General features: G+C 52.2%; 1 protein-coding gene and 1 long non-coding RNA gene across 4 annotated transcripts in view; both read left to right on the forward strand.

Annotated features, from left to right (window-relative positions):
- XXYLT1 (xyloside xylosyltransferase 1) overlaps nucleotides 1-24727 on the forward strand; it is a 31952-nt gene that overhangs the window by 4306 nt on the left and 2919 nt on the right. For 2 of the 3 annotated variants that reach the window (XM_066326408.1, XM_066326409.1), the window contains exons 2-3: nucleotides 1833-1980; nucleotides 15385-15517. In XM_066326408.1, coding sequence (XP_066182505.1) covers nucleotides 1833-1980; nucleotides 15385-15517 — 281 coding nt within the window. Of the gene's footprint in view, nucleotides 1-462; nucleotides 1395-1832; nucleotides 1981-15384; nucleotides 15518-24727 lie in introns of those variants that run through there. The other variant, XM_066326410.1, reaches the window with a different exon arrangement.
- On the forward strand, nucleotides 15528-20383 carry LOC136365702 (uncharacterized). Its single transcript, XR_010744390.1, has 3 exons — nucleotides 15528-17100; nucleotides 18934-19053; nucleotides 19881-20383. It is a non-coding gene; the product is annotated as an uncharacterized lncRNA (long non-coding RNA).

Below are 24727 nucleotides of genomic sequence, written 5' to 3' on the forward strand. Positions count from 1 at the left end.
GCGGGGCCGCCCCGCCGAGGGACGTGCTGGCCACGGAGCCCGCGCCAGGGCTCCTGCAGCCCCCGGCTGACAGCAAGGGCCGGGGCCAAGCGTGGCTTTAGGGTGCCCTCCCCAGGACGGGGCCATAGGGCCTCAGCCGTGCCTGTCCTCCAGCAGTGCCCTGCTGTGGGCTCAGCCATCCTGCCAGTGCCAGGGCAGGCCCGTCACCTCGCCACGTTCAGCCTGCGGTGGATGCCACGAGCACAGCCCTGGATCCAGCCAGCGCCGCTCTGCCCTGAGAGCATGTTGGTCTGAGCAATGCGTTCTGTAAAAAGCTGTGGAAGGAAGAAGCTCCAGACTGCTCACTGCCTCGATCTCTGCACCAGCCTTGCAGCCCCTTGTGCACCCCATAGAGAGGATGGTCATTGCACCAGCACAGGTTCCAGAGCCACTTTTTCTTTTGAAGCATTTGGCTTGGTTTAAGTTTTCTTCTAATTAAAAAAAAAATTTAAAAAGCAAGTGCTCTATCCTGCATATTTTAAGTATATAGTGCAGGGCCCCTTGTTCTTAAGCAGATGAAGTTTTAGTAGGGGAAAAAAGTGAAACTGTAGAACCATTGAAATAGTTTCATTTAAACGGAACATACAAAGATTATGGTTTGTGTTCCCTGCTGAAGGTAGAGCCAGCTTGTAGAAGTGTCTTGGTATCCCTCAAACAAGGGTGATAGGTTCCCCTATCCAAAATTCAAGTACTGCTGCAATGTCATGTCTTCACTGGACTTTAGTTCCAGCAGGACTTTTCCTGCTTTCCCTGACCTGAAGAAGGCGGCATGACCTCGAGTCTCCACACTCAAGTTCCTGCACTCCCCCTTATCTGCACCAGGGTCATGTCCCTCATCTCTCTTAATTATCCTGAAAATCCCTCTCATTATCTTGTGTGATTCAGTGACCTGTATCCTTCTGTGGGTATAACGAGCTGCATGAAAGTTCCTGTTCATTGGACTTTGACCAAAATAAATTATAAGCTTGTAAAATTTCAGTAGCTGGCAGGGTGCATCTGAGGTTGCTACTGTTTCTGGGACATAGCCACAGCTGGCACAGGCATGCCAGGGCCCGTGCTGGTGCATGGGCTCCCGTAGGGCTGAGGGATGCCGAGCAGTGCTGGCTGAGCACCAGCAAAGCTCCAGCGCAGGCAGGCTGAGATCCATCTAAGAAGTTGCTCGGCTCTGCTGTGGCTCCTGATGTTTGGATTTTCATCAGCGTGCTGTGGCCTGTCCTCCCTTTCCCCCTGCAGCCCTGCCGGGACGTGCTGCAGAGCTTGCCTCCATGCTGGGCTGAGGAGCAGGAAATCCAGGCTGCATCCCTGGCCCTGTCACAGCCTGCCTCTCTAGCAGGGAGTAAGCCTTGGTCCTCGGGGTAAGTGATGTGGTCTGGCTTGGCTCTAAACAGCAGCATACCAGAGCCTGGAGCAAACTGTTGCCTCTTCTGCTGGGCTCCAAATGGGAGACCAGATATGTGCTTGCATCAGGCAGTAGGAACACACTGGAGAAATAGCTCAAAATGTGGAACACACTTGGCTGTGTGAGGGAATTCAAGTCTCTGCCCACCTTACAGTTATGAAATGGCTGTAAAAGCCCTTCTCTTTTCCCTGCACTTGACCAGTTCTTGCGTCAAAAGGATGTGCAGGGGCCAGGGCAGCCAGGCCCCTTCGTGCAGCTGCGGTGCCACCAGCAGTGTTTGTGCTTTACCAGCCTCCCCCCTCTCCCCGTGCTGGTGGGGGCTGAGCAGAGGCTGCTGGAGCTGGGCCTGTCCCCAGAAGCAGTGGCTGAGTGGTGTTTCTGGTGTCTCTGCCAGGTAATAGTCCATGATGTGAATGAGCTGACAGAAAAGCTGTTTCCCATCGTTGAGGCCATGCAGAAACACTTCAGCGCTGGATCGGGGACCTACTACAGCGACTCCATCTTCTTCCTGTCGGTTGCAATGCATCGCATCATGCCCAAAGGTAGGTCTCTGCTGTGCTGCCTCCAGCAACACAGCCTTTTTTTTCTCTCCTGCACAGAGATCTTATCTGGTGCTATTTGAAATAGAAAGTTAATTAACTTTTGGGATGGACTCTTAGGATTCTGCTCCTTCCTGCAGAGTGATGGATTCACCAGTCCAAGACCACATCCAGGTCTCTGCTGGCGTGAGTGACAGGAGGTTCTCCTTGTCACATGGCAGCTGGCCCTGCCTTTACACCCTGAGATGATAGGAGAGGTGAAACAGGAGCAAGCAGGCCTTTCTGTGTGTATTTACAACCTCCTTCTCCTTGGGGTGTCAGCAGAAAGAGGTGCTGTGTGTGTGTGGTGTAGCTGTGCACTCTTGAGCATCAGCAGAGGGTAGTTCTTGAGCCTTTTCTCTTGGCTTTAGGGAGCTTTTGGGAAGCTTTGCTGATTAGCAGCCGCTGATCACTTAAGTTTCCTTATTGTGCCTCTGCTGTTATCAAGTGCAGAAACAACAAGAACTCTGCAGGGAAACAAGGCAGCTGGCAGAAGGGGCTTGGTTCATCTGATGCCATTTTCCTCCTCTGACTGTGTGCAGTTGCCTTTCCTGGAACTAGTGTGCTGTCTAGTCTTTGGTTGCACAAGTAGGATTTTGTGTCCCTGGGCTCCAGACCCCTTCACTGGAGCTCCTGCAGCCCTGCTTGTCCACTGCCAGTGCTGGTCCCTGGGCTCTCCCTGTCAGCTGCCTCGCTGGCCTGACGTACCAGTGATGGCAGCATCCCTTCCTGTGCTGGTCACATGTCCTCGCTGGGCATGCCAGGCTGTGGGTGGCAGTGGTGGCAAGGAGCCCCAGGACCCTCCCTGGCCATACACCTGCCCCAGGAGGAGGTAACCAGCCTCTCAAAGCTCTTTGTGGATGTCATGCAATGGTGGCCTGTTCCTACATGTGTGCATCTTCCCAGGGCTACAACTGCTGGCACCAGCAGCTTCCTTGGCATCTGGAGCCTTTGCCCAGCTCTAATACTCCCTGCTGACTTTCTGCCATGGGTCTCAGGTGCACTCTTACTGAGATGTGAGAAGATACACCTTCCCTGTGCCCCTCCTGAGTCCTGTCCCAGTTTGTCTCCTCGGGAGCTCCTACCTCTTCTCACTTTGTGAGGCTTCCTCTGTCCTTTGTGGACTTGCCCCTGTCCTCCTGGCATGGCCTTCCCACATTAGCTCATTAAACAGTGGGGCAGTGGTGCCCCTGGGGGTCCCATCAAACCTCACTGATCATTACTCTGTGGGCTCCAGCAAATGTGCTCTACTTGGCTCTCCCTCAGACTTGGGTAATTTTGTGTGTGTCTGGTGCTGTCTGCACTGTGAACGGTTTGAAGTACACTGCATACAAATGATGGTATTAATGCTGGCTAATTCACTCCTCCTGATTCCGTACTCTGTCTTTACTGTGTGATGAAGATATCCCTGTCGTGCTGTCTGCCAGCAAGAAGCTGCTCAGTCTGAAATGCCTTTTCTCTCTTCATCAACCCATGAGGCATCTCATCTCTCGAAAAGCTTGTTTGCTCCTCCTCAGCCTGACAGGACTTTCAGTGGTCTGTTGGGGCACAGGATGTTTAAAGAGGCATTTTTACAGTTTCAGAGTTTAGTTTTTGTTTCAGAAGCTGCTAGTAAAGCTGATTTATATTTCCCTTGCAAGAGAGGTCAGGTTTACTGTGTTGTGTGCCTGGTGATTTATGGGGCTGGCGGGGCTCACTGGCCCCTCTCTGTGCAGCCAGCACTGAACAAGAGGCATTAGGAAAGGCTGCAGCTCTGCTGACCTCTCCCAGGCTTGCAGGTGATGTGGGAATGGCACTGGGCTCTTGCTGCCCTCCTGACTCAGACAAGTCAGCATCTACTGGTCTGAAGAAGCTACTTTGCTGAGTTGGAGGAGAAAAGACCAAAACTTCTTTTTCAGGCAGTATTACCATTTTTCCAGGTGCATTTCTTTGCCATTTCATCTCCCTTGAATGCTGTGTTCTGCCCTGAGTGCTCTGTCTTTTTGTGCACAAGCACATCTGGCTCCATAGCATTAACACCACTTTTTTGTGGAATCCAGGTTTGATTGGAAGCTTGAGCATCTTCTAGCAAAAATTAAGGCCCTGATCTGAATATCAAACTCTCTGGTGTGGTGCTTTGCATTTATCAGCCTATAGGGTTTATTTCAGTAGCAAATGAGCTTTGTATTAAAATTGCCTGGCTTTAGTTTACCAAATATATAATTTTTTGAAGAGAGGCATTTTCATGTATCATGATTTAGTGATGTGTTTGGAACCTACGGATCGTGATGGGGCATTGACTTTGCAGACCAGTGGCACTGAAAACTGAACACCAGGTTATTTTTATTTTTTTAGGGACTTCTGTGGGACATATGCTGGCTACATGCACATTGCACTGAGGGTAAATGGGATTTGCCACTCAGCTGCTCTGTCGTTTACTGTTACTTGGGATCTTTGCCCAAAAAACTTCAGATCTAAAACCTGCAGCTGCCAAGTTATATTATAACAGCTTCTTAGCTGGTGTAAATCATGGAACACTCTTGCCTTAAATGTCTTACATCAGTGGAGTTAATCTGATTTAAACCAGCTGGGGAGTTGGTATGCAGCACGCAGAAGTGCAGACTGCATAACTCTTGTCTGTGCTCAAAGCTCATAAATCCCATTTTAATGTGGTGTGGCCAGGCCCAGGGAGCTGGAGCAGTGCTTGATCCATCAGAAGGGTTCTGCAAGGGGGAAGTGATGGGAAAGTTACACAAAGAGGACAAGCAGGTTCAAGCTTAGAAGGAGCTGCCAGTATGAGGACAATGCCAGCATGAGATGGTCTTGAGACTTGCAGAGCAATGTAAAGAAGAGGAGGGAGAACAAGGACTCGGACCTTTTCACTTTCCTTTTCACTTTACCCTTCCAGAGGGGACCTCTTCCTTCGTGACTGGCTTTGATCCCTCTATCACTTGTCATTTTACTTGTGTAACTTCAGGGGGCCCAGCAAGCTTTTTATCACCCTTCTCTGGGTACATGAAGGAGTAGTGTCTGGGCAGGTCTGTCTGGCAGGCAAGGTCTGGGGACAGACTGCAGGTGCCACAAGTGAGGGGTGGAGGAGTTGAGATGACAGAAAGGCAGCCTGAGAAAGGTGGGAGCTCCCCAGGGAATTCTTGGCACCCATTCTTGGCCCAAGTCAGGAAAAATTCATTTTACTAATGGTCTTCCTCAAGACCACCAGGAGCTGGTGGGCCAAGGGAGAGCCAGCAGCATCCGGCAGCTTGGGTAGAGCTTTGAAAACTGTCATTTGGTGTTCAGCCCCATTGGTGTTGCTGATGGTGCTGCAGCAGCATGGCCCTGTGGGAGAATAAGGAGCAGAGGGAAAATGAGACGTGACACAGAAGCAGCTTTGTGGCTTATCTCTGCCAACTTAGATGGAGGAGTGGAGTCCATTAGCTCAGGGGAGGTTCTGAGACCTGGCTGACAGTACTGTGCTTCACATGGAGTGAAGGTATTTAGCAGAACTTGACTGAAGATGGTATAGGATAAATTGGAGGTAGCAGAGTTTCCTGGCTGGTACAAACAGCTGGCTGTCTTTGTGGGGAGTAGCAGCATGTCTGGGCGTGGTGATCTCCTCCCCCCAGCAGCATGTGGGGGAGTTCTCAGGGTTTCTCCCTCACTGTCCAGCCCAGCCTGAAGGTAGAAGCTGTGATGAAGGGTGGAAGATGAGCACAGGCTGCAAAGAGCCCCTGGGCTCTGCTGCATGTGAGGTTAGCCCTCACGCTGCCTCTTCCAGGTGCTGGTGTCCTGGGGCTGCCAGCTGTGCAGGAGCCTGTGGGGTGGCTGCTGTGGGGGAATAAGCAGCACTGTGTCTGGGGAGGTGACTGCCAGCAGGGAGCTGTGCCTTTGGCTTCATAGCGGGTGTCCAGACAGCGCCTGTGACACGTCAGGATTGATGGGAAGTCCAGTGGGCTCCCTGGCTTCAGACTCTGAACGGGGCAATTTCTCCAGCTCATTATCAACAGCTGTGCTGATTGTTAAGCATACACCAGATTATAATGATGTTTGTCCAAGCAGCCTGACAATGACCAAGCCCCAATCACTTGGGGTTTGGTGCTGCTTGCAGCAGGATCCAGCTGCTGGCTCCAGCTTGGTCTCCCACGAAACTGATATCAGCCTTTGTCTGCTCTGGAAGTACCAGCCCGGAGACAGAGGCCTCTGTGAACATCAGCTTATGCCTTTCCCACCAAACAGAGCTGGAGGGAAGGCAAAGGCCAGCCAGGACATGTGTTGGAGCAGGCACTGAGCTGTGGTGTGCCTTCTCAGGGCATTTTTGCCTGTGCTGAGGCTGGGCACCTGGAGTACTGCTGCCACTGGCTGTGAAGGTGGAGAGCCTGGGAACTGGGGAAAGGGGTTAAGCACGGGGTTACTAGGAAAACATTACTGGAATAATGCCTTGACTAGTAACTGTCTTCTGCTAGTGTCCTTCTGGAGAAGCCCATGGGCAGCATCCTGAAGACATTGTTGATTGCTTTTATAGAGATGGGTGCCTGAGGATTCAACGTTGCATCTGCACTGCTTGAATCCACAGCACAGGATTGCCCAAGTCGGACTGTGTTTGCCTGTGGGGTGCCAGGTGCCTGTGTGTGATGTGTCCCTTCAACAGCACCCGTGAGCAGAGTTGTACTGCACACATCCTGTGTCACACAGGGCATCAGAGGTCTCTGAGGTGGAGCCTGGCAGAGGGAGATGGGGAGGCATCACTCCGCCTTCTTCCTCCTGTCAGCTGCAGAGCAATTCCTGGTGCACAGGGCAGCTGCCCACAGAACTCAGCAAATCACTGTAATAATTGTAATAAGTGAGCATTTTGAAAGTGCGTCACTCCTGATCCTTTCCTGCTGGCTGAGCATTGCCATCATTGCTGAGCTCCACCACATGAGGGAATGCAGAGATGCAGCTGTTGGGAGAGGGCTGGGAGGAAAGTGCCCATGTCCCAGATGCTTCAGGCTTGATTGTGTGCTACCAACGGAGAGATGTTGGGAAAAGGCACAGAAAATTGGGGTCTGTGGTGGAGTCGTGGGAGTCGGCCCCAGAGCCTTGTGCTCCCAAACCACAGTTCCCAAGGGATGCTGCAGTAGCTGAAGGGTTTACTTTCTGGAAAAAATGTTTCCATCTTTACAGGGATGGAGGGAGTGTTAATAGTTTCTGATGTGCTCTCTTAACCTCCCTCCCTGCTTCATGCCGCAAGCACGTGAAAAACAGCCAGATTCCCTTCCCAGCCTGTCTCTGAGCTGCATGTACTTATGTCAGATCCTGTGATGGGAAGACTCTGGAGTGATCATTTTGTGAGCAATAGGGATAGCTGTGCCAGCCATTGTTCCTTGCTGGGGTGAGCCTCTTGTCTCAGAGAGTTGTTTTCATGATGCTTTTCAGGAGTAGGCAAAAGCAGATCTCTGAATAAGCTCACCCCAGGTAAACAGTGGAAGCTGTGGCCTTGGTGAGGGGTCCACATCTGCTGAGATGAGCTGCTAGCCCCATCTGGCTGCCTGTGGGACGTGGCTCTCTTGGCAGGATAGCACCTTGGCCCCAGCTCTGGTGTGGAGGAGGTGACAGGAAGGGCTTCTGTGATGAGGGAGACGTGGCTGCTGCTCAGCAAGTGTCTGGAAGCCTCCTGGGTGCTGCATCACAGCACAGACCCCTTCCCTGTGGCACTGCTGCCTCTGGGGCCAGCGTGGCCCCCAGCCCCCCAGGGGTAGTGTCACTTCTCATCATTTCCACTGCCTGCCCCTTGCTGCAGTGCCACCATTGATTATTTTTGGATGTCCTAGATCTGTCAGGTCAGGGCTGGCTGCTCCCCCCGTTCCCACAGAGCAGCAGGGTCTCATCACCCAGTGCTGTGGTGGGTGCTGCCCTCCTCTCTCCCCAGCCAGACCAGCTGCCCCATCCCCAAAGGGCTGGAGGGTGCTGGGGGTCACCCAGTGTTGCTGCCAGGGCTGCTCTCCCTTACAGCCTCTCCCTGCTCTGCCATAGCTCATTAGAGCTTAGCAGGAAGAAACAAGGACAAAACCTGCCTGCAGCCCTTTCCCCCAGTGTGTGCAGTTAACTGGGATGTGAGCCCAGAAAATTTATTTTCCTGTATCTCTTTTTGGTTTCCATTTCCATCTCACCTGCTCATTACTTCACAGCTTTTCATCCACTCTTTTGTAATTTATAGCAACCTGAAATCAAAACTTATTTTGTCTGATTAAAAGGTTTCCTGCTGCTCTTCCTCCAGCTCCAAGAAGTGTTTTCACACTCCTCCCCCAGCAGTAGCATATATTAAATACAAGGCAAACAGCATTTCCAGCTCCATCCTGAAACCTATTGCGTGCTTAGCAATGTTGCTACCTCGAAGTCCAGTTAAGAGCCAAGGTGTTGAGTACTGCTAAATATTAGTCACTCAGACCTTGACGGATTACATGGGGACACTTGGATGCACAGGAAAAATTAATTTCCTGGAACAAAACACATCCATCTCCTGCTGAGTCTTCCCCTTCCCTCAGGAGATGGCTGCAGGGTGTGGAGCAAGGCAATCAAAGTGATGCCGCTGTCAATACCTGGGAACATTCTGCTGCTCCAGACCCCTGAGCTCACCCAGGTGCCTGCCCTGCGTGGGTGGTAGCAATGATTTGTCATCTATCTCTGGCAGACAGCCTAATTTTTTAATTAGCTGATAGGCTGATTAGCTGCTGTGCTGCAGCCACTGCTCTGCTCTGCTGGGTGCCTAATCAGTGCTGCAGAAACCTGGTTAGCAGCCGGGCCGCTGGGGCACATTGCCTGCACTTCCCTGGAACTCTGTGTGCAGAAAGGGAGGCTGCTGGATGGGGAGGCAGCTGCTGGGCCGTCCCAAGGAGAGCAGGGGACGCTTGGCTGCATTGCAGATGTGAGGACCTGTGTTGAAGCACACAGCTGGAAGGTAAGCTGCCCTGCGCGTTGGCAAGCTCTGCTGGTGCAGGGCTTTGTAGCATCGAATTCTTCTTGGGAGGGTGGGCTCTGGAGCATCACCATGTCCTGGGAAGGGGAACTGCACGCCCCCCCAGTTGCCAGCACAGTGGCATCAAGCTCAGAAGAGCGTGTCATGCTTGCACACATGCACGTGTGCCCTTGCCTTGGCTGCTTCCTCTGGGCGAGGCTCTCCGGTGCTGCCAAGGTCAGCCGGGCAGGCAGCAGTGATTAATCCTGGGCGCAGAGGGGAGGCTGTGTGTGGAGAAAACAAGGCCTGGCCAGGGGAGCACACAGCCAGAGAGGAAGCTGCTCACAACCCTGCTGACAGCAGCAGGGAGAGCAGCCAGGGGCAGCTGCCAGTGCGGGGGGCGAGCCAAACGCAGGGAGCCTCTAATGAAGGGCAGGATGGAGAACCCAGCATGTTTGTGTAAATAAACTGTGTGCCTCCACACTGGCCTTGTTGAGGTGCTGGCATCCCTGCCTGGCACTGCAGGTGCTCCCTGCTGCAGCTGAGGCTTTCAGGGACAGCTGGTTACTGCTGCTGGGCAGTACTCTCTGGGTTGCACAGGGACCTCTGGAGCCTGTCACCCACTCTGCATCCATGCTTGGCCATGGTGCTGGCTGTGGGAGTGGAGTTTTTCTTGGCCACACATCTCTCTGAGCCAGTGAGGGCGGAGGATCCTGGTTTCACAGCCAGCACAAGCAGCTTTGTGGATCTGTGTGTTGCTCCTGCAGGCACACTGCCCGCTGGAGCTGGAGGCTGCTGCTCAGCTCCAGGAGGTTTATTGCCCAAGGCAGCCATCTAAAAGTCACTGGTGGTCCTTCACAGCTCCTTCTTCCCTTGGGATCTTGTCCTGTCATAATGGGGACAGCTGAAAAATCTGGCTGAAAATAACATGGGTCAAAGCAATTCAGAGAGGTAGAGGGGCAGCTGTCCAGGTGTGCTCAGCATTTGTAGACCAGCAGACCTGAGATCTCCAGCCCTTCTGACTGCAACTCAGAGAGCTTTGGTTGCTTGGCACTCTTCCTTATGGTCGTCTAAGCAAAGTGGCAAAATGAACAGCCATCCCTTGGCCCTTCCCTACAGCCTGCTGCAGCCCCTACAACACCCAGAGCTGCAGCCAGCAGGGGACACTCCTGTCACTTGGCTGCACTGTGTCACCCCTGCTGGCTGCAACTGCTGCTGGCCCTGCAGAAGGTTCTCTGAGTTGCTCTGCTTCCAGCAGTTCCCTGTCCCAGCCCTCCCCAGGCCATCACCCAGCCAGCACCCCATGCTACCTCCTGAAGGATGGAGTGGGGTCTTGCCTCCCTGTATTGCAGGACTGGCAGCCAGGCAGGTGCTGGCTCCGTGGGAAAAGGCAAAGTGGTGGGCCTGGGTCACGCAGCTGGGTCAGCAGTCCCAGCAGTGCCCTTGTCAATCTCACCTCTTAAAGCACTTTTGGCCCCAAAAGTCACTGCTGTGATGCAGGGGACGTCAAGGTGCTCCCACCTGATACATGCCAAATTAACAGTTGGGCTTGATGATCTTAAAGGTCTTTTCACATCTAAGTAATTCCATGATTCTATGTTAGAGGAGTCTCTCCTCACTGCCATGAAGCACCAGAATGGTTAAGTCCTTAAAAACAGGTTTGTTGAGACAGGTGGAGGTGCCAGTGCAGAGGATGGCAGGAGCAGAGCCAAATTACCACCAGCTTTGGTGACAGGTGTTTGCCTCAGGAGTCTGTGTGAGATCTGGGCACAGTGCAGCTGGTGGGGTGGTGTCCTATCCCCTCTTGGTATCCCACTGTTGTTTGCAGCATCTCCTCTGCCAGACCAGCTGCAGGCAGGCTTGTTTACTCTGAGGGAGCTGAGCTTGTGCTAACATGAGCTTGTCAGTGGACTGGAGAGTTATAGCACTTCCAGCATTTTGATTCTTGCTTCTACTCTACATCTGTTAAACCACTGCTCAGTTGTCAATGATTTAGACTGCAATGTTTGCTGGACAGCTTCTGCCCTTTGTGCTGTGACTGCAGCTCTCCATTTCACTATTAAGTTCCTGAACACAACTCTTCCCCTTTCCACTGCCAGTAGTGGCGTGCTAAATCCCTGGATCTGGTGTGGTTTGTATGGAAGTGGAGGGTTTGGAGCCAAGGCTAGCACTTAGACCCCAGCCCTGCTCCTACTGTCTGGGCTCAGCTTTGCCGGGGGAGTGACCCTTATACAGGGAAAGTTGTTGGGATGAGCTTAAATTACTTTGGCTGCAGAACAGCCTGTGCTGCTCTCAGCAGGCTCCTGCCTTTGCATCTTCTCTTCACCTGACCCTTCATCCAGTGTCCTGTAGTTATAAACCCACTGTTTACATTTCTTAGAGTGCGTCCTCTCATCTCAGGTTAGGGGAAAGTAGTCCTATTCTGTGGGCAGGTTCAAGGCTGTCCATCCATAGGCTGCTCTGAACAATGGGAGCAGATGCTAAAGGCTGGAGGGGTGATAGCTCACTGCATGACATCCCCAGAGCTCTGGCTGGGTCCACCAAAGCTCACCTCCTTCCTGTGCCCCCTGCTGCCATTCAAAATCCTGCCTGACATTTCTGGGAAGACCAATTTCATAGAATCTTACAATGGTTTGGGTTGGAAGGGACCCTAAAGTTCATCTGTGTCCAGCCTCCCTGCCATGGACAGGTGTGTCACCTGAGGTTGCTCATCTAGACCGAATTTTCTCCTAAGTGTCACTCCAGTGGTGGGGTGACCTAGCTTGCTGCACGCCTCCTCTTTGCCTGCTGTGCCCTGGGGCAGTTTTTGGGGTCCATGCTTCTTGGTATGGGCTGTTAGACTTGCTGCAGAAGTTGCCCCTGCCACAGGGGCTCCTGGGTGCCTTTCAGAGCATCCAGACAACCTGCTGTGCCCCTCAGGGTGCCTGTCTGTGTGCTGTCATAGCCCCACTGGGTCCTGGCAGAGAATGTGCGGCAGCAAGGCACAGAGACATGACCTCTGTCTGACTCTGCTCCCTCACTAGATGAGATTTTGGGATGAGGCATCTCTGAACCTGGCCATTTTCCTCTGGAGAGGGCTGGAGGGAGGTTTTGAGCCAAGCCTGGAGCACAGCCCTGCTGTAGCTGCTGATTCAAGGCTGCAGTAAAAGATTACAAGCTTTAAATGGGCCCAACCTGTGCTATAAAGCTGTCAGTGCTAATGGAGACCATCTCTGCTCTGAGTGGCACAGCTACACTTTCCATGCTGTGGCTGAACAGAGTGGAGGGCTTTACACAGTATGGCAAAGTTAGAAAACTCACTGCTGAGCAGAGCACAGCCTTTTCCCACATTTCCAGCTGGATCCTTCTGAGCAGCTTGTGCCTAAGAGAGCACGCAATTCCTCCACCCCACATGGCAGCCAGGACAAAGCGCTCGGTAAAAGGGTGAGAGAGCATGATGCATCATAAATATTAGTGCCTGGCCCCTTGCCAGTCCCAGGCAGAGAAATCATCTCAGCCATTAATCTGTGCGTGCAGGCTGCATCTGGCAAAGTGATGCTTAATGTCACCCGTGCTCACTTACGTCTCAGTGTTGCAGTTCGTGCTTGCTTTAGCGAAAAAAATTACAAAAATTTTTTAAAAATTAGAACAAAAAAAGTACTTGGTGCTTTCTGGATTTAATTTCTTAGTGAGGATTTCCTGGGGGAAGCACAGGGCACAGCATGGACCAGTGTGCTGGGGTGAGCCAAATATAGGAAGCCTCTAATGAAGGGCAGGATGGAGAACCCGGGTGTTTGTGTAAATAAACTGTGTGTCTCCATCCTGGGCTTCTTGTGGCACTGGCATCGCTGCCTGGCACTGCAGCTGTGCTCAGCTCAGCTCTCTGCTCAGCTGAGGCTTCTGGGGACAGCTGGCTGGGCAATGTGCTCTGGGTTGCACAGGGACCCTACAGAGCCTTTCACCCACCCATTGAGGTGCTGGGGCAGGCAGGAGCTTCCTCCAGCTCCTTTCATTCTCCACTGTGATAGATTGCAGTTGGAGTTCATCTGTAATTTTAGAGAACAATCAGATGACGTGCCTCCCAGTTGATTTAATTGAAACCTGATGAGGCATCGTACGGCTGCTGGGCACCAGGGTGAGTGCTGCTGAGCTGCCCCTGGGAATCCCATCCCCTCTTCCCAGCCTCAGTAGTACATTGTAGGGCTCAGGCTCCTCACATTTATCTGGAGCTGAACTTGTGCTGTAAGTCCAAGGTCTTCTTGTCCTGGAGTTTTGTGACCTGTCTGGGTATTCTCAAGTGTTGTAATGTTTAGGATTTGGGGGTTTGCCCCAGTTTGGGCCACTGGGGAGGTTTGGTGCATTTGGAATATATGTCTTGTTCCTCATTGCAGAAATCCACTGCTCTGCTGATTCATATGCTTGAGTTGCACTGGGCATTTATGAGGCAGTTCAGAAGGCTGGGGGAAATTGCTTTCAGGTCAAGACCTGCTTTAGCCTGTGGTGAATTACTGTGCCTGGGGTTTAAATCTTTGCAAACAGAGGATTATGGTGATGGTAAATACTAGGTAGGCCTGTGGATTGCCGTACTGACGGCTGAAGGGAGCATGGCCTTTCGCTTTAGGAGACAGAGCGTGATGGATGTTAAAAAAGTAAATTGAGATACAGCCCAAGTTGTAGCTTAGATACTATTTCTCCTTGATGTATATTTCTGCTTGGGTGCTTCACAGTGTAAGCAGTATATTTCTTGCTTAACCTCACAGGGCCTTTTTGTTCTTAAATGAGGACAACGTGGTAGGTATGACCAAATGCTAAGAGTCCCAGATTAGTGCAAGATCTGCAAAAAATTTGGAGCTGCTGCACAGCCCAACATCTGCTTGAAACAAAAACACCAAGCAGTGAACACTTTTGAAAATGCAAAGCTGCACTCCTGTGCTGGGGGATTACTGCTGGTGCCTGGCTGCTCTCGGTGCCTCTGGGTCTCTAGTCCCATGATGGCTTTGGGGGCTGAAAACAGAGCAATTGCCTCCTGCTCTCAGCAGCCAGGAGTAGCCAGCAGCCTGTCCCGAGCATGACAGTGTGAGGGGATGAGGAACTATGGTGGTGGAAAGGCTGGAGCGTGGGCATTACCCCAGCAATATCAGCCTGAAGGGAAGTCCTGCCCCTAGGCACAGCAGATGCAGGCAGCAGAAGGTGAGGGCAGGCAAGGCTTGTCCTCCTGCCTGCAGGTATTGGGCAGGAGGAAGGTTTGGTTTGCTAATTGCTCTGGAAGTGGTGGTGACAGGCAGGTCTAGCCTACAGGGAGCTCTGAGGGCACCTGTGCATGATGAATGGGACCAAAACAGGTTGACACAGCCTTACAATCCAATTAGTGCTGAGTGCTAAGCAACCTGGCCAATTTGCTCTTGGCTTTTTATAACACATATAAATAGGGGGGCATTACATAATGCCCTGGGGATGGCTCCACTCACAGTCACTGAGAAGGGCTGAGCTGGCCTGGCCAGAAGATAACCATGGCTTTGCTCGTGGCTAGGAGATCCCATCTGATGGCTTGATCTGTTGTAGTGTTTGCACTTGCTGCATTGCACTTGGCCTCCTGCAATCCATGCAGCATCCCCAGATCCGCCTGGGATGAGCAGTCTTGTCAAGGCACATCTTCTGCACATTCTCCCAAGCAGCATCTCCATCTTTCAGTCCTGTGTGCTGCAGGGGAGACTGGGACAAATTCAGGCAGGGGCCTGACCCTGTTAAGGGCCTCAGGCCTAGCCTTGAAAACTATGTTCTCCAGCCTTTCCTTGCTCTTGATGCCTCACTGCAAATGGAAGATGTTTCCATGTCTTCACAACACCCCTTGCCACTGAGAGGGTACCACCAGCAATAATAAAGTCTTCCAGGCTGCTGCAGATCACCAGCAGTTCTGTGCAGGCAGAGGGCTGTAATCTCTGTGATCTCTTCCTCAGGGAAGCCCATATCAAGCTGCTGGGAGCTAATGGGTTTGTGCAGGTGATACTGGAGGTGTCATGTGGAGAACTGATGTTGTCCAAGATGGGAATTGCTTTGGTATGTCAGGCCAGGGATGGATGCTGTCTGAGCTAGAGGTGTGAAACACTCATGGAGTTGGTAGCTGAAAGTAAACATGGGATTTTGTGGGGCTGGCACTACAGAAGCACTTCCACAAACAGAGATAGGCTGGGTTGAAGCTACCTCTTGCTTTTGTCAGTTATATGGAAAACCAGTCTTCTGGAAGGAAGGAGGGAATGGATAGAAGCAGGGGGTCACCAGAAATGATTTCTGTAGTAAACACACAGTGGTAAATGCTTCATGATGGTTGAAGTTTGTTTGCTTCATGTGAAGGTTGCAGCTGGATTATGTGTTAACCCATGACACAAATCCTTATTGGGTTCAGTTCCTTCAGTAGCTGCTGGTAATCACAGGTTACAGTTTTGTCTTATATTGCTGACTTTTCCTCTTTGTGCTTTCAGAAATAACACAGATCATCCAGGTGGACTTGGACCTGAAGTACAAGACCAACATCCAAGACCTGTTTGATGAGTTTGACAACTTCCCGAAGGGAGCAGTCATTGGGATTGCCAGGGAAATGCAGCCAGTGTACAGGTACAGCCTCTTCCCCGTGGGGAGCAGGTGGCTGGTGGCTTCTCTTCAACTCAGGTTGCTCTTTGGAAAAAAACCTAGGGGAGTAGTGGTCTCCCTGCTTTAATCCCTGCAGGGGGACTTAATCTGAAACAGGGATTCTGAGGACTTGTCTCCATAGGGTGGTACCATGCTCAGAGAGTAGAGGGCTCCTGTATCTGCTTTGGGTGTCCTGACAGGATTTTGGTGCCCAGAATGGTAAATCCAGCCCCAGTTAATCATATCCAATTGTTGGAGCTTAAAGGAGGATGGAGGGAAGAGCCACAGCCAAGAGCAGCTGTGGGGCTGTGGGACCATGGCCTCAGTCAGCCCGGCAGGGCAGATCCCTGTCGTTAGCAGTGCAGCCTGGAACAGGGGAAATCAAGCCTTCGTTTGCCTGCAATTAGTGCAGGGTGGAATCACTTTGGTTTTGTCTCTGCAGGGCTTTGCATTATTTCAGTCCATTACTAGGGAGTAAGAATGGTGATGTGCTGCCTGGATGTGGTTTGTGGGACCAGGCATGCCTGGAGGGGACTGAATTAAGGTTTGGGGTGCTCTGCTGGAGAGCCTTTCAGCATGGCAGGGGACAAAGCACGGGATCATGGGGCTGAGCACTGAATACCTGACCCAAGCCATAGCTGTGTTCTCTCCCCCCTGCCACCCGTGGTGGGGACAAACATGCCAAGCAATAACAGCCCTCACAGGCTGCATTTTTGGGCTGAACTTTCTGTTGTTGCAGTTTTGACATTGTGGGTCACTTTGGGCTATGTTGTGCTTTTCTTCTTGTGTTGTTTTGATCTTCGTGTGAAAACAAGTTCTTGATCCTTCTTGTCGCCAGATCACCCGTTGTGGGGCGAGCTGTGCAAACTCCAGCCTGCCCTCCTGCCAAGCCCTGCACCCTGCAGGGATTGCACATCGCTGCTAAAAGGGTTTCCAGACACAAACATGAGCTGACAAAGCATGGAAGTCTTTGTAAAAAAAAAAAAAAATTACTATTTTTATACTTTTAGAAAGATAAAAACATGTAGGTGTGAAATAAGAGGTGTCAGCTCCAGCCGTGTTGTTTGCCATGTGTGCAGGCTTGAAACATCAATTGGGAAAATGCTTGTGAGGAGGGAGGAGGATTACAGAGTGATGGTAGGATCTCTGTGTTGCCACTCATGTTTTCCTCACCATTTCACACAGCTCTCTGCAGCACTAGCTTTGCCCCAAAGCATCAGAGCACCTGAGGGCAAGTTAGCAGAGCTGTCCTGAGCTTGCTTGTGGAGCTGTGGACTCAGTTCCCTGGGGCAGGGTAAGCCAGTGGCCAGGAAGGGTCTGGGTGCCGTCTTTCCTGCTGTGTAGCAGTGGGAAAGATGGATGGAGAGCAATCCACCATCTGTTTCCATCAGCTGCCCATTGGCTGCCTGGCTGTGGGCTGCACTTTCTAAGCACAGGCTGGGGCTGCACAAGGCTCAGGCTGCTGCACTGGTACAATGAGCAGCGCTGGGCACGGACATTTACGGGAAATGGAGGAGTAAGAGCACAGCAAATCGGAAACATCCCGGAGCCTTCTGCATATCCTGAAGGTAGGGGAAACCTCCAGACAGCAAAACAGGATGGCACGGGAGTGTTTCCACTCGCTTGACTCATGCTGAAACAATGCCCGGCCACTGTTTGTCTTGGACAAACACATTTCTCTGAGCAACAGGATCTCCCGGCCCTCCTGCTAGGCCAGTGCTGGGATTTAACTGTTGCACAGTCTGGGGTTGGCCTGTCCTTCGGGGCCACTCAGGGTGAGTTGGAGTGGCCTGTGGAGAGCAGCAGCTCCTGCTGAAGCTGGACATTCTCTCTGCAGTGTCTGGCAGGGCGTCCTGGATGCAGAGGGGGGGAGGTGGCAGGAGCCCTGTCATGTGCAGGAAGTGATCTGAGGTCCAAGGCCATCAGCATCAGGTTTCCATCTCTCCAGCTGCAGCTGGAAAAAGAGGCACCCTATCCATGAGTCAGGCATGCTGTCCTTTCCTGTGGCTTTTGGATTCAATGTGGGACATGGGCTATGGTCAACACCTCTAGATAGGGTTGCAGGGAGACCTTCATCCCACGAGAAGCTGCCCCCGTGGCAGGGTTGTTGAAGACACTGGTACTGTGCAGCAGCCTCCTAGATGCTTGTGGGCTTTCTATGGCAGCACTGGATTCCTCCTGCCAGGCTGTTGTTTGAATACTGGCCTGCAGAGGAGCCTCTTCCCAGGCTGACTTATGCCTCCTCATGTGTCTGTCTGCAGAGGGTTCACACTGTGGCCAAGATCAGGAAATCTGGCTTCAGTGGGAGTGATTTTGATGTAAAGATTAGACTCTACATCTGAAGTTTGCATCATCCAAAAGGCTTTCCATACAAGGAGGCGCTTCTTCAGAGTCATAACCTTAGTTAAAAGTCCTGTTGTCCCCTGCAGCATTTCAGCTGCTCAGTTGTGCTGAATGTCCTGCTCACCAGGCTACATAGATAGTGGTCTCTATAAATATTTATGTTGCACTGAGCCTCAAATTCAGAAGTCCAGGCTCTCTGGTGCTCTTGAACCCTGCTAAGAAACATGCAGAGAAGCATTGCAGATGCAGCCTGCATGGGAGTGACCGGATGGGCAGGCAGGTCACTGTCCTAGGGAGGTGTGTGGGTACATGCCCAGCCCACGGAGCAGCTCAGCCGTGCTCCCAGCTGTGTACCTGTGCTATGGCTGGTGATGGAAACACAGCCTGCTGCCCCTCAGCCTCCTGGCCAGGTGTGGGCAGTGGGGCTGCACGTGGGTCTCCATCAGGGCACGACAATGGTATCCTCACACCAGTGCAACACAGATCTACCTGTGCCTCCCTGCCAGCCTGGCTCAGCACTTGTTCCCAAACACAGGAGCTCAGTGCTGCCAGGTGCCAAGGGATAGGGCTCCTCATTTCAAAGCTGCCCTGTGGTTGAGAGGAACAGAGTGGGGAAATACTGTGGCACTCCCCAAAATGTTCTGAAAGCTCTCAGATTACTGAAGGCAGAGCTTAAACCCTATTCTTACTGCGTTTCCTGGTTATAGATCTCTCCAGTCACACTGGTGGCATGTGAGAGGAAGCAGAGCAGTGGGTATTGATTGCACAGCTGCTCTTGGCAGCCTCGCCCTGACCCCGTGCCCATGTGCCACGCCATGCTCCCTGCTCCCATCCCCACAGCCAGCCCAGCCTCTTCTCTGCCTAAGCACTGCTGCTAGCACTGGCACTGCCAGTGGCAGTGAGCTCTGGGTGCCCACCAGTGTGCCAGCACCACCTGAGGCCCTCAGCACTGCTTCTGTCATGCTTCTCTCAGAGGTCTCCTTGGGAAGGAATGGTGTGCTGGCAACAGGGAGGACCTAACACACAGGTCCTCAGATGGGTACTTTTACCCCCTCCAGGTAGGAGGAAGATACCTGCTGTGAAGATGGGCCTCAGGAGAAGTCCCAGAGCTTCACAGGTTCAGGAATACACACAGTGGGGGCTGGAAGGGTGGCTGCTGCCTCCACTTCTGCTGTTGGGTGAGATCTTTACTGCTGTTCCTGAAGTCAAGAGGCTAATTAAAACTTGAGGCATCTTGGGAATCCACAGTGTTGGAAATGACAAAAATTTTTCCAGTAGGAAAGGATATCTACATCAAAGGGCAGCTACAGACAACAAAGGGCCGACACTTGGGTCCCTGTGTGGCCGCAAGGCCATTCGCTTTTGCCTCTGCCTAAAACTTAGGGGGAACTCAAACAGGACATTAGTTTGTAGAAAGAAAAAGCTTTGTTTCCACTTGTGATCATGTGGGAGCTTCTGGAAGTGTGCTGTGTGCTCAGTGACATGCGTTTTGTTTGTTTGAGGGCTGTTGAAATAACGCAGAGAAGCCCATTAAGGGGTGGGAGCAGGACTGTGCAGCTCTGGACGTGAAACTGCAGCATTTGCAGTGCTGGGTATTTGCTGGGAGCACAGCAGCACCGGCGCTAAGTCACTTTGTCAGATGTTTGGAAGAGGAAAGGAGTTATCCTGGGCTGTGAGCAGGCTAATGCTAAATCCATAGCCAGGCCAGGCTGTCAGAAAGTCTGGGTTGAGACAGTACATTCTGTACCTTCTCTTAGGATCTAAAAAAACCCCCCAAAGTACGGCTGACAGCTGCAAGCAAGGAGCAGCTGGATTCCCTGGCTGAGGCAGCAGCGGTGGTTGTAAGATACAGCTCTGCAGGTGGGCTGCTGCCTGCAGTGGAGCTTTCCAGAACTGGAGATAACCATCTTCAGCAGGCAAGTCCTCATGTCTGAGTTTTCCTGGTTTTATGGACTTTTCATGCAGGCAGGTGGCCCTGACTTAGAGACTGTACTCTTTTCCACAGGCTTTTGCCCTGAGCAAGCAGGGAACTGGCTTCCAACAAAGGGTTCTGTTCCCCAGGCCTCTCAGGAGTAAAGGCTGGAGAATTTGTGCCTCCTGTTTGTGCCATTGTGATGTCAATGCTGTGTGCCCACAGCCCTGCACTGTGCACCCTGAAATCCCTTTGGATTTCAAACCATTTCAAGACTTAGACTTGATTTGTAGCAAGTGCTGCTGTTCAACACTTGAGGAAAACGGTTCTAGGAATTGTTTGGCAGTGGCTGCCAAGAAGCAACCAAAATTACAGAACAAACAGAACCTGCAAGGAACTGGAAGCAGAGTTAATTTCAGGAATTCAGCTTTACCTCTGATTTTAAAAATTATCCAAAAAGGTGAAGAGTTGTGTTGTTTACAACTGAATATCATTAATATAGGACTGGTCCAATTTATTCCCACTATGATGCAAACTTGAAATGTCATTTAAAAACAATGAATAAATGGGATGAGATCTGACAACCATACAACTGTGCATTGATTAGCACACACTGATTAATAACATTAAGCAGCAGGTGAGTTTCTGTGAAGGGAGAGCATCTCCTGTTCCCGAGAGTGCCATTGGCAGTCAAGGGTGTCCCAGAGCAGGCAGCCTGTGCTTCCAAGGCAGGCAGGAGAACACTGGCAGGGCAGAGTTTATTCACAGTTGTTAATAGAAATCTGCCATTTTAGCAGTACTTAACCCACAGTGTTCTTCTAGAGAGTCCCTGTGGATGGGTTGCCCCCCTTCCTGTCCTGGTGCTGTCTGACATACACAGGTCGTTGCTCTGCGCTGCCACCAGTGCCACAGGCATTTGATCTATAGAGGGAAGGAAACAGATGTGACCCAGACAGGGATTTATGGTCCCACCTCTATTTGGAGGATGATTTTAACACTGGCGTGGGGTGTACAAATGTTTGGTGATGAGGAGAGCCACCCTTGAAAATCTGTCCCAAAGAAAGGTTTTGCTCACAAGCTGTGTTCACAAGTTGTCATTTGTCATCTATTTAAGAGTTTCCATTTTTGGACTAAGTCCACGCAGAAATGTCATCAGTGAGAATCAATTTGCTGCTCTAAATACAGGCCTTTCAAAAGTTTGGCATGTGGTAGAGACCAGCACTGTACAGACATAATTTGTGCATTACGTGAGAAGTTTATTAAGGAATTACTGATGTCCTCATTGAAGAGCTCAGTCTGTTGCTTCATTAGTATTTTCCATGAGAGGGATGGAGGTCCTGCCTGAGCTGGACCTTTACCCTGAACCCATCAGAAAAGGATAAGGTGGTCCTGGTGTGCACACCAACACATCCTGCCTTTTGTCCCAGGATGAAAATTTGGTGTTGTTTTGCCCCAGGGTGACATTTTCCCCTGCAGGGCAAGGGTACTGCTGTGTTGGTGATGCCCCTGCACATCACTGGGTACATGGTGCTCCTGGGAAGTGTGGAGCTGGGATTTCCTGGATTGCATAAAATGTTCAGCCACAGCTAAGGTGCTGTGGAGTGGGCTGGTACTGAACCTGCTGTCCTGGCTCCTTAAGGGTTTTAGCAATTGCACATGGAAAATAAGCAATTAGCAACAAGGGCTTCGTTGTTGCAAAGCTGCTGAGCTCGCCAGGCTGAGGTCCAGCTGCCAGGGCAGGAGGAGGGAGCTGAGTTGGATGCTGCTCTGGGTGCAGCCCTGGGTGGTTGCCTCCCAAGTGGCAGAAACTTGGAAGGGCCCATCTTCATTGCAGCAGTGCCTTCTGGAGGTGAGAGGAGAAGGAGGAAGGGGAGCTGGCCTTTTTCTGAGGGTTAATCTCAGTTGAACACAGTGATGGTAAAGGGCTGACAGGTGCCTGCCACAGTGAGGATTAGCCATGAGGAGAGGGGTGCAGGGAAGTTTCTTGGCTGTGCTCTTACTTTCTACTAAGGGGGAAAGCCACCATCACCCCTGAATGCACCATGCCATCATTCCCATCACTCTCCCCTCCCTGCTGCCCACACCTCTCCTCCAGGCAGAACAGAAGCTGCTATCAGGGTCTCCCTTTTGCTCTCTCCCATTTCAAGCACATCCCTGTCCCCATCAGGACACTGCATACTTCGCACTGGGGCTCCCATCCCATCTGCCTCTTTGACCAGCTCCCTGGGGCCCTGCAGGTCCCAGGCACCACCAGGTGGGCAGCTCAGGCAGGGATTGTTTGGTGGGACCACAGCCAGATGCTGTGTCCTTGTGTCACCCTGGGAGAGTCCTGGCAGCACATGGAGCAGGGAGCAAGATGCAGTTGTGCCTCACTGCTCATTGCACAGGAGCAGTAGTGTTTGCAGCTGGGGATAACGCCAGCAGCTCAGGAACTGAACAATGTATTTGGAGGTAGAAGAGCGTGCACTTGTTGTTTTAGTTAGTGTTTGGGCTGGCAAGGCTGCTGTCAGAGTGGCTCAGAGAGGAAGGGCTGGCAGCCCATGCTTCCCTTCTGCTCCAGGAGCCTCTGCCTGGCTGGATGGGGCTCAAGGTCCTGTGAGAGAGGCTTGCTGACAAAGCGCATCCTCGAGGTACTGGTCTGCTGCTGCTGCCCATCCTGCTGTCCCAGACAGCTGTCCAAACTCTGGCAGAGCTTGGCAAGAGGTAGGAGCAAATCAGTGAGCTCCAGCAAGGAGCTGACTGTTTCTGGGATGCTTATTACATTCAGACTCTTGCAGATTCCGTATGTTTGTGGCTTTATCCTGTGACTGTTGGCTTTGTTTCCCTTTGGTGAGGGAGAGGCCATGCAGCCTTCCTCCCTGGGTATCATGCTGCATAGGCTCATGCAGTGCACACTGCCTGTACCTTGCAGCCTTCCAGAACCATCCTCTAACCAAAGCCACCCTGGGTCTGGCCTGGGATCTTATTTCATTTCATGTCTTTTTGACCTGGTTCCTTGATTCCCCAGATGCCTTTGATGGGAGGCATTCCTGGAGATGTGGCTGCATGGGGAAGGTCCACATCCTCAGCAGCAAGCCCAGTGGCAGCTGCACAGCTATGTGGCAGGGTTGTAGCTTCTTGAACATCAGATGGGTATAGGCACACAAGCCCAGTCTGATGCTTGTGGGGCAAGAGCTTTGAGCTTGCTGCTGGTCTCCCAGCTGGCAGTAACCTCTTCATCTTGCCTTTCCTGCCAGCTCAGGCACCCAGCTGCTTTACCAGAGGTTTTCAGCTCATCCCATGAAGTTGTCCCATAACCCAGAGCTGAAGTAAATAAGTGGGAAGCTCACAGATTTGGACAAAGTCTTTCCTGCACTTGTTTGTCCCCTGCTGCACATGAAAACAAGAGAAGGCCCTACAGAATACAGCTGGTGGGTGGAGTGGTCCCTCGTGCGCTGGCAGCTGTCCCCAGTGAGGCGTTTGGAAGGGTGTGATGGCAGCTCTGTGATCGCCGGGCTGCGAGGCAGGGGAGGTGCGGCCGCAGCGCCCTGTGCTGGGCCGGCAGGGGAAGTCCTGCTGGAAGCAGCGTTTTTTATCTGGGCTGCCTGGGCCTGGCGTTTGAATGCTTGGAAATGCTCTTCTCCAGATGTTTCCTAGCACACGCCGGCTCTGTTTATAAACAGCTCCTCAAAGCAAAGCCCGTTGGGGCTGCAGGCAGGCGCTTATGGCAGCCCAGCACGGCTCCCCTGCACCATGGCACGGGGTCTGGGGCCACAGGTCACCTCTGTCCCCTCCCATCTAGATGGGTTGGAGCAGTTAACAAAGCACCAAATTCCTCCTCTTCCTTTCTCCTCCCTTTCTCCTGGCTAACAGCTTCCTGCCCCGATGGATCCTGGTGGTGCCGGCATCTCTGGGCTGCCTTCCTGCCCAGGCTTTTGCTGCTGGGGGCACAGAGAGGAAGGCACACTGCCCTGCCTGAACTGCCTGTTCTCAGGGACATTCCAGCCGCTCCAGGGGCTTGGGTCAGGGAGATATTTCCATTGCATCCAGTTGGGGTTCAGTTCCTTGATGATTGTCTCAAGGGCACCTCCTGACAGCATGGTCATTCAGCCTCTGGAGCTTTCCCCTTATGTTTTGCCAAAATTTGAGGTGGATGCCAAGGGGCGATGGATTGAGAGAGTGGGTGGAGGCCATGTCAGCTGTTTGGCTGGTGTTTTGCCAGCCCCACCTCCTCTGAAGAGAACAATGCTCTCATACTTGTCACCTCTTCCACTTCTAACTGGGTGGAGGTGCCTTTCAGCCGTGCTCTTCTCTGTCCTGGCCCCTACAGGACAGCACCAAAACCTGCTTGAAAGACAAAAGCCAAGAAAAATCCTCTCTAAACAGCTGCTGCCTGTGGCCCTGCCAGGACACCTTTCCCTTGGTTGGCCTGAGCCCAGCAGGGGCAAGGCTGTTGTGCTCAGCTGTGAGCAGGTTCCCAGACCATCGGCACTGCGGAGCCACCTACAGCTCATCACGTCCTGGATGTCACCTCAGCATTGCTCCCTGCGGATGGCCCTGCCCTCCCTGCCAGCCCCACACCCCGCTCACGGCCCGGGGAGGACAGCCCTGTCACCACCAGCGCTGGGAGGAAGGGCTGAACAATTGCTGCTTGTCAGTCTGTCTCCTCTTCCTGCAGAAAAGGACACGTTATCAGCCATCCACAAGTCATCTGGAGAACGGCATTGCTGAAAATTTGAGTCATGTGATATAGATTTGCTTTAGCCCCACCATGGCTTGGCAATGCCGAGGGCCTGGGTGCTTGCAGATTTTTTATCCTGGCTGCTTGCAGTGGCTGTAATCTTGTCCCTTAGCTTGGGCAGCAAGTGTTTGGAGGTAAGAATGTGAAAGGAATCAGCTTCACTGCGGTGGAACTGGAAATGTGCTCCCCTCTGTGACACTGCTTACCCATTCCCTCCTGT

This window comes from Sylvia atricapilla, chromosome 10 (assembly GCF_009819655.1).
Source record: "Sylvia atricapilla isolate bSylAtr1 chromosome 10, bSylAtr1.pri, whole genome shotgun sequence".
In the NCBI taxonomy this organism is placed as follows: Eukaryota; Metazoa; Chordata; class Aves; order Passeriformes; family Sylviidae; genus Sylvia; species Sylvia atricapilla.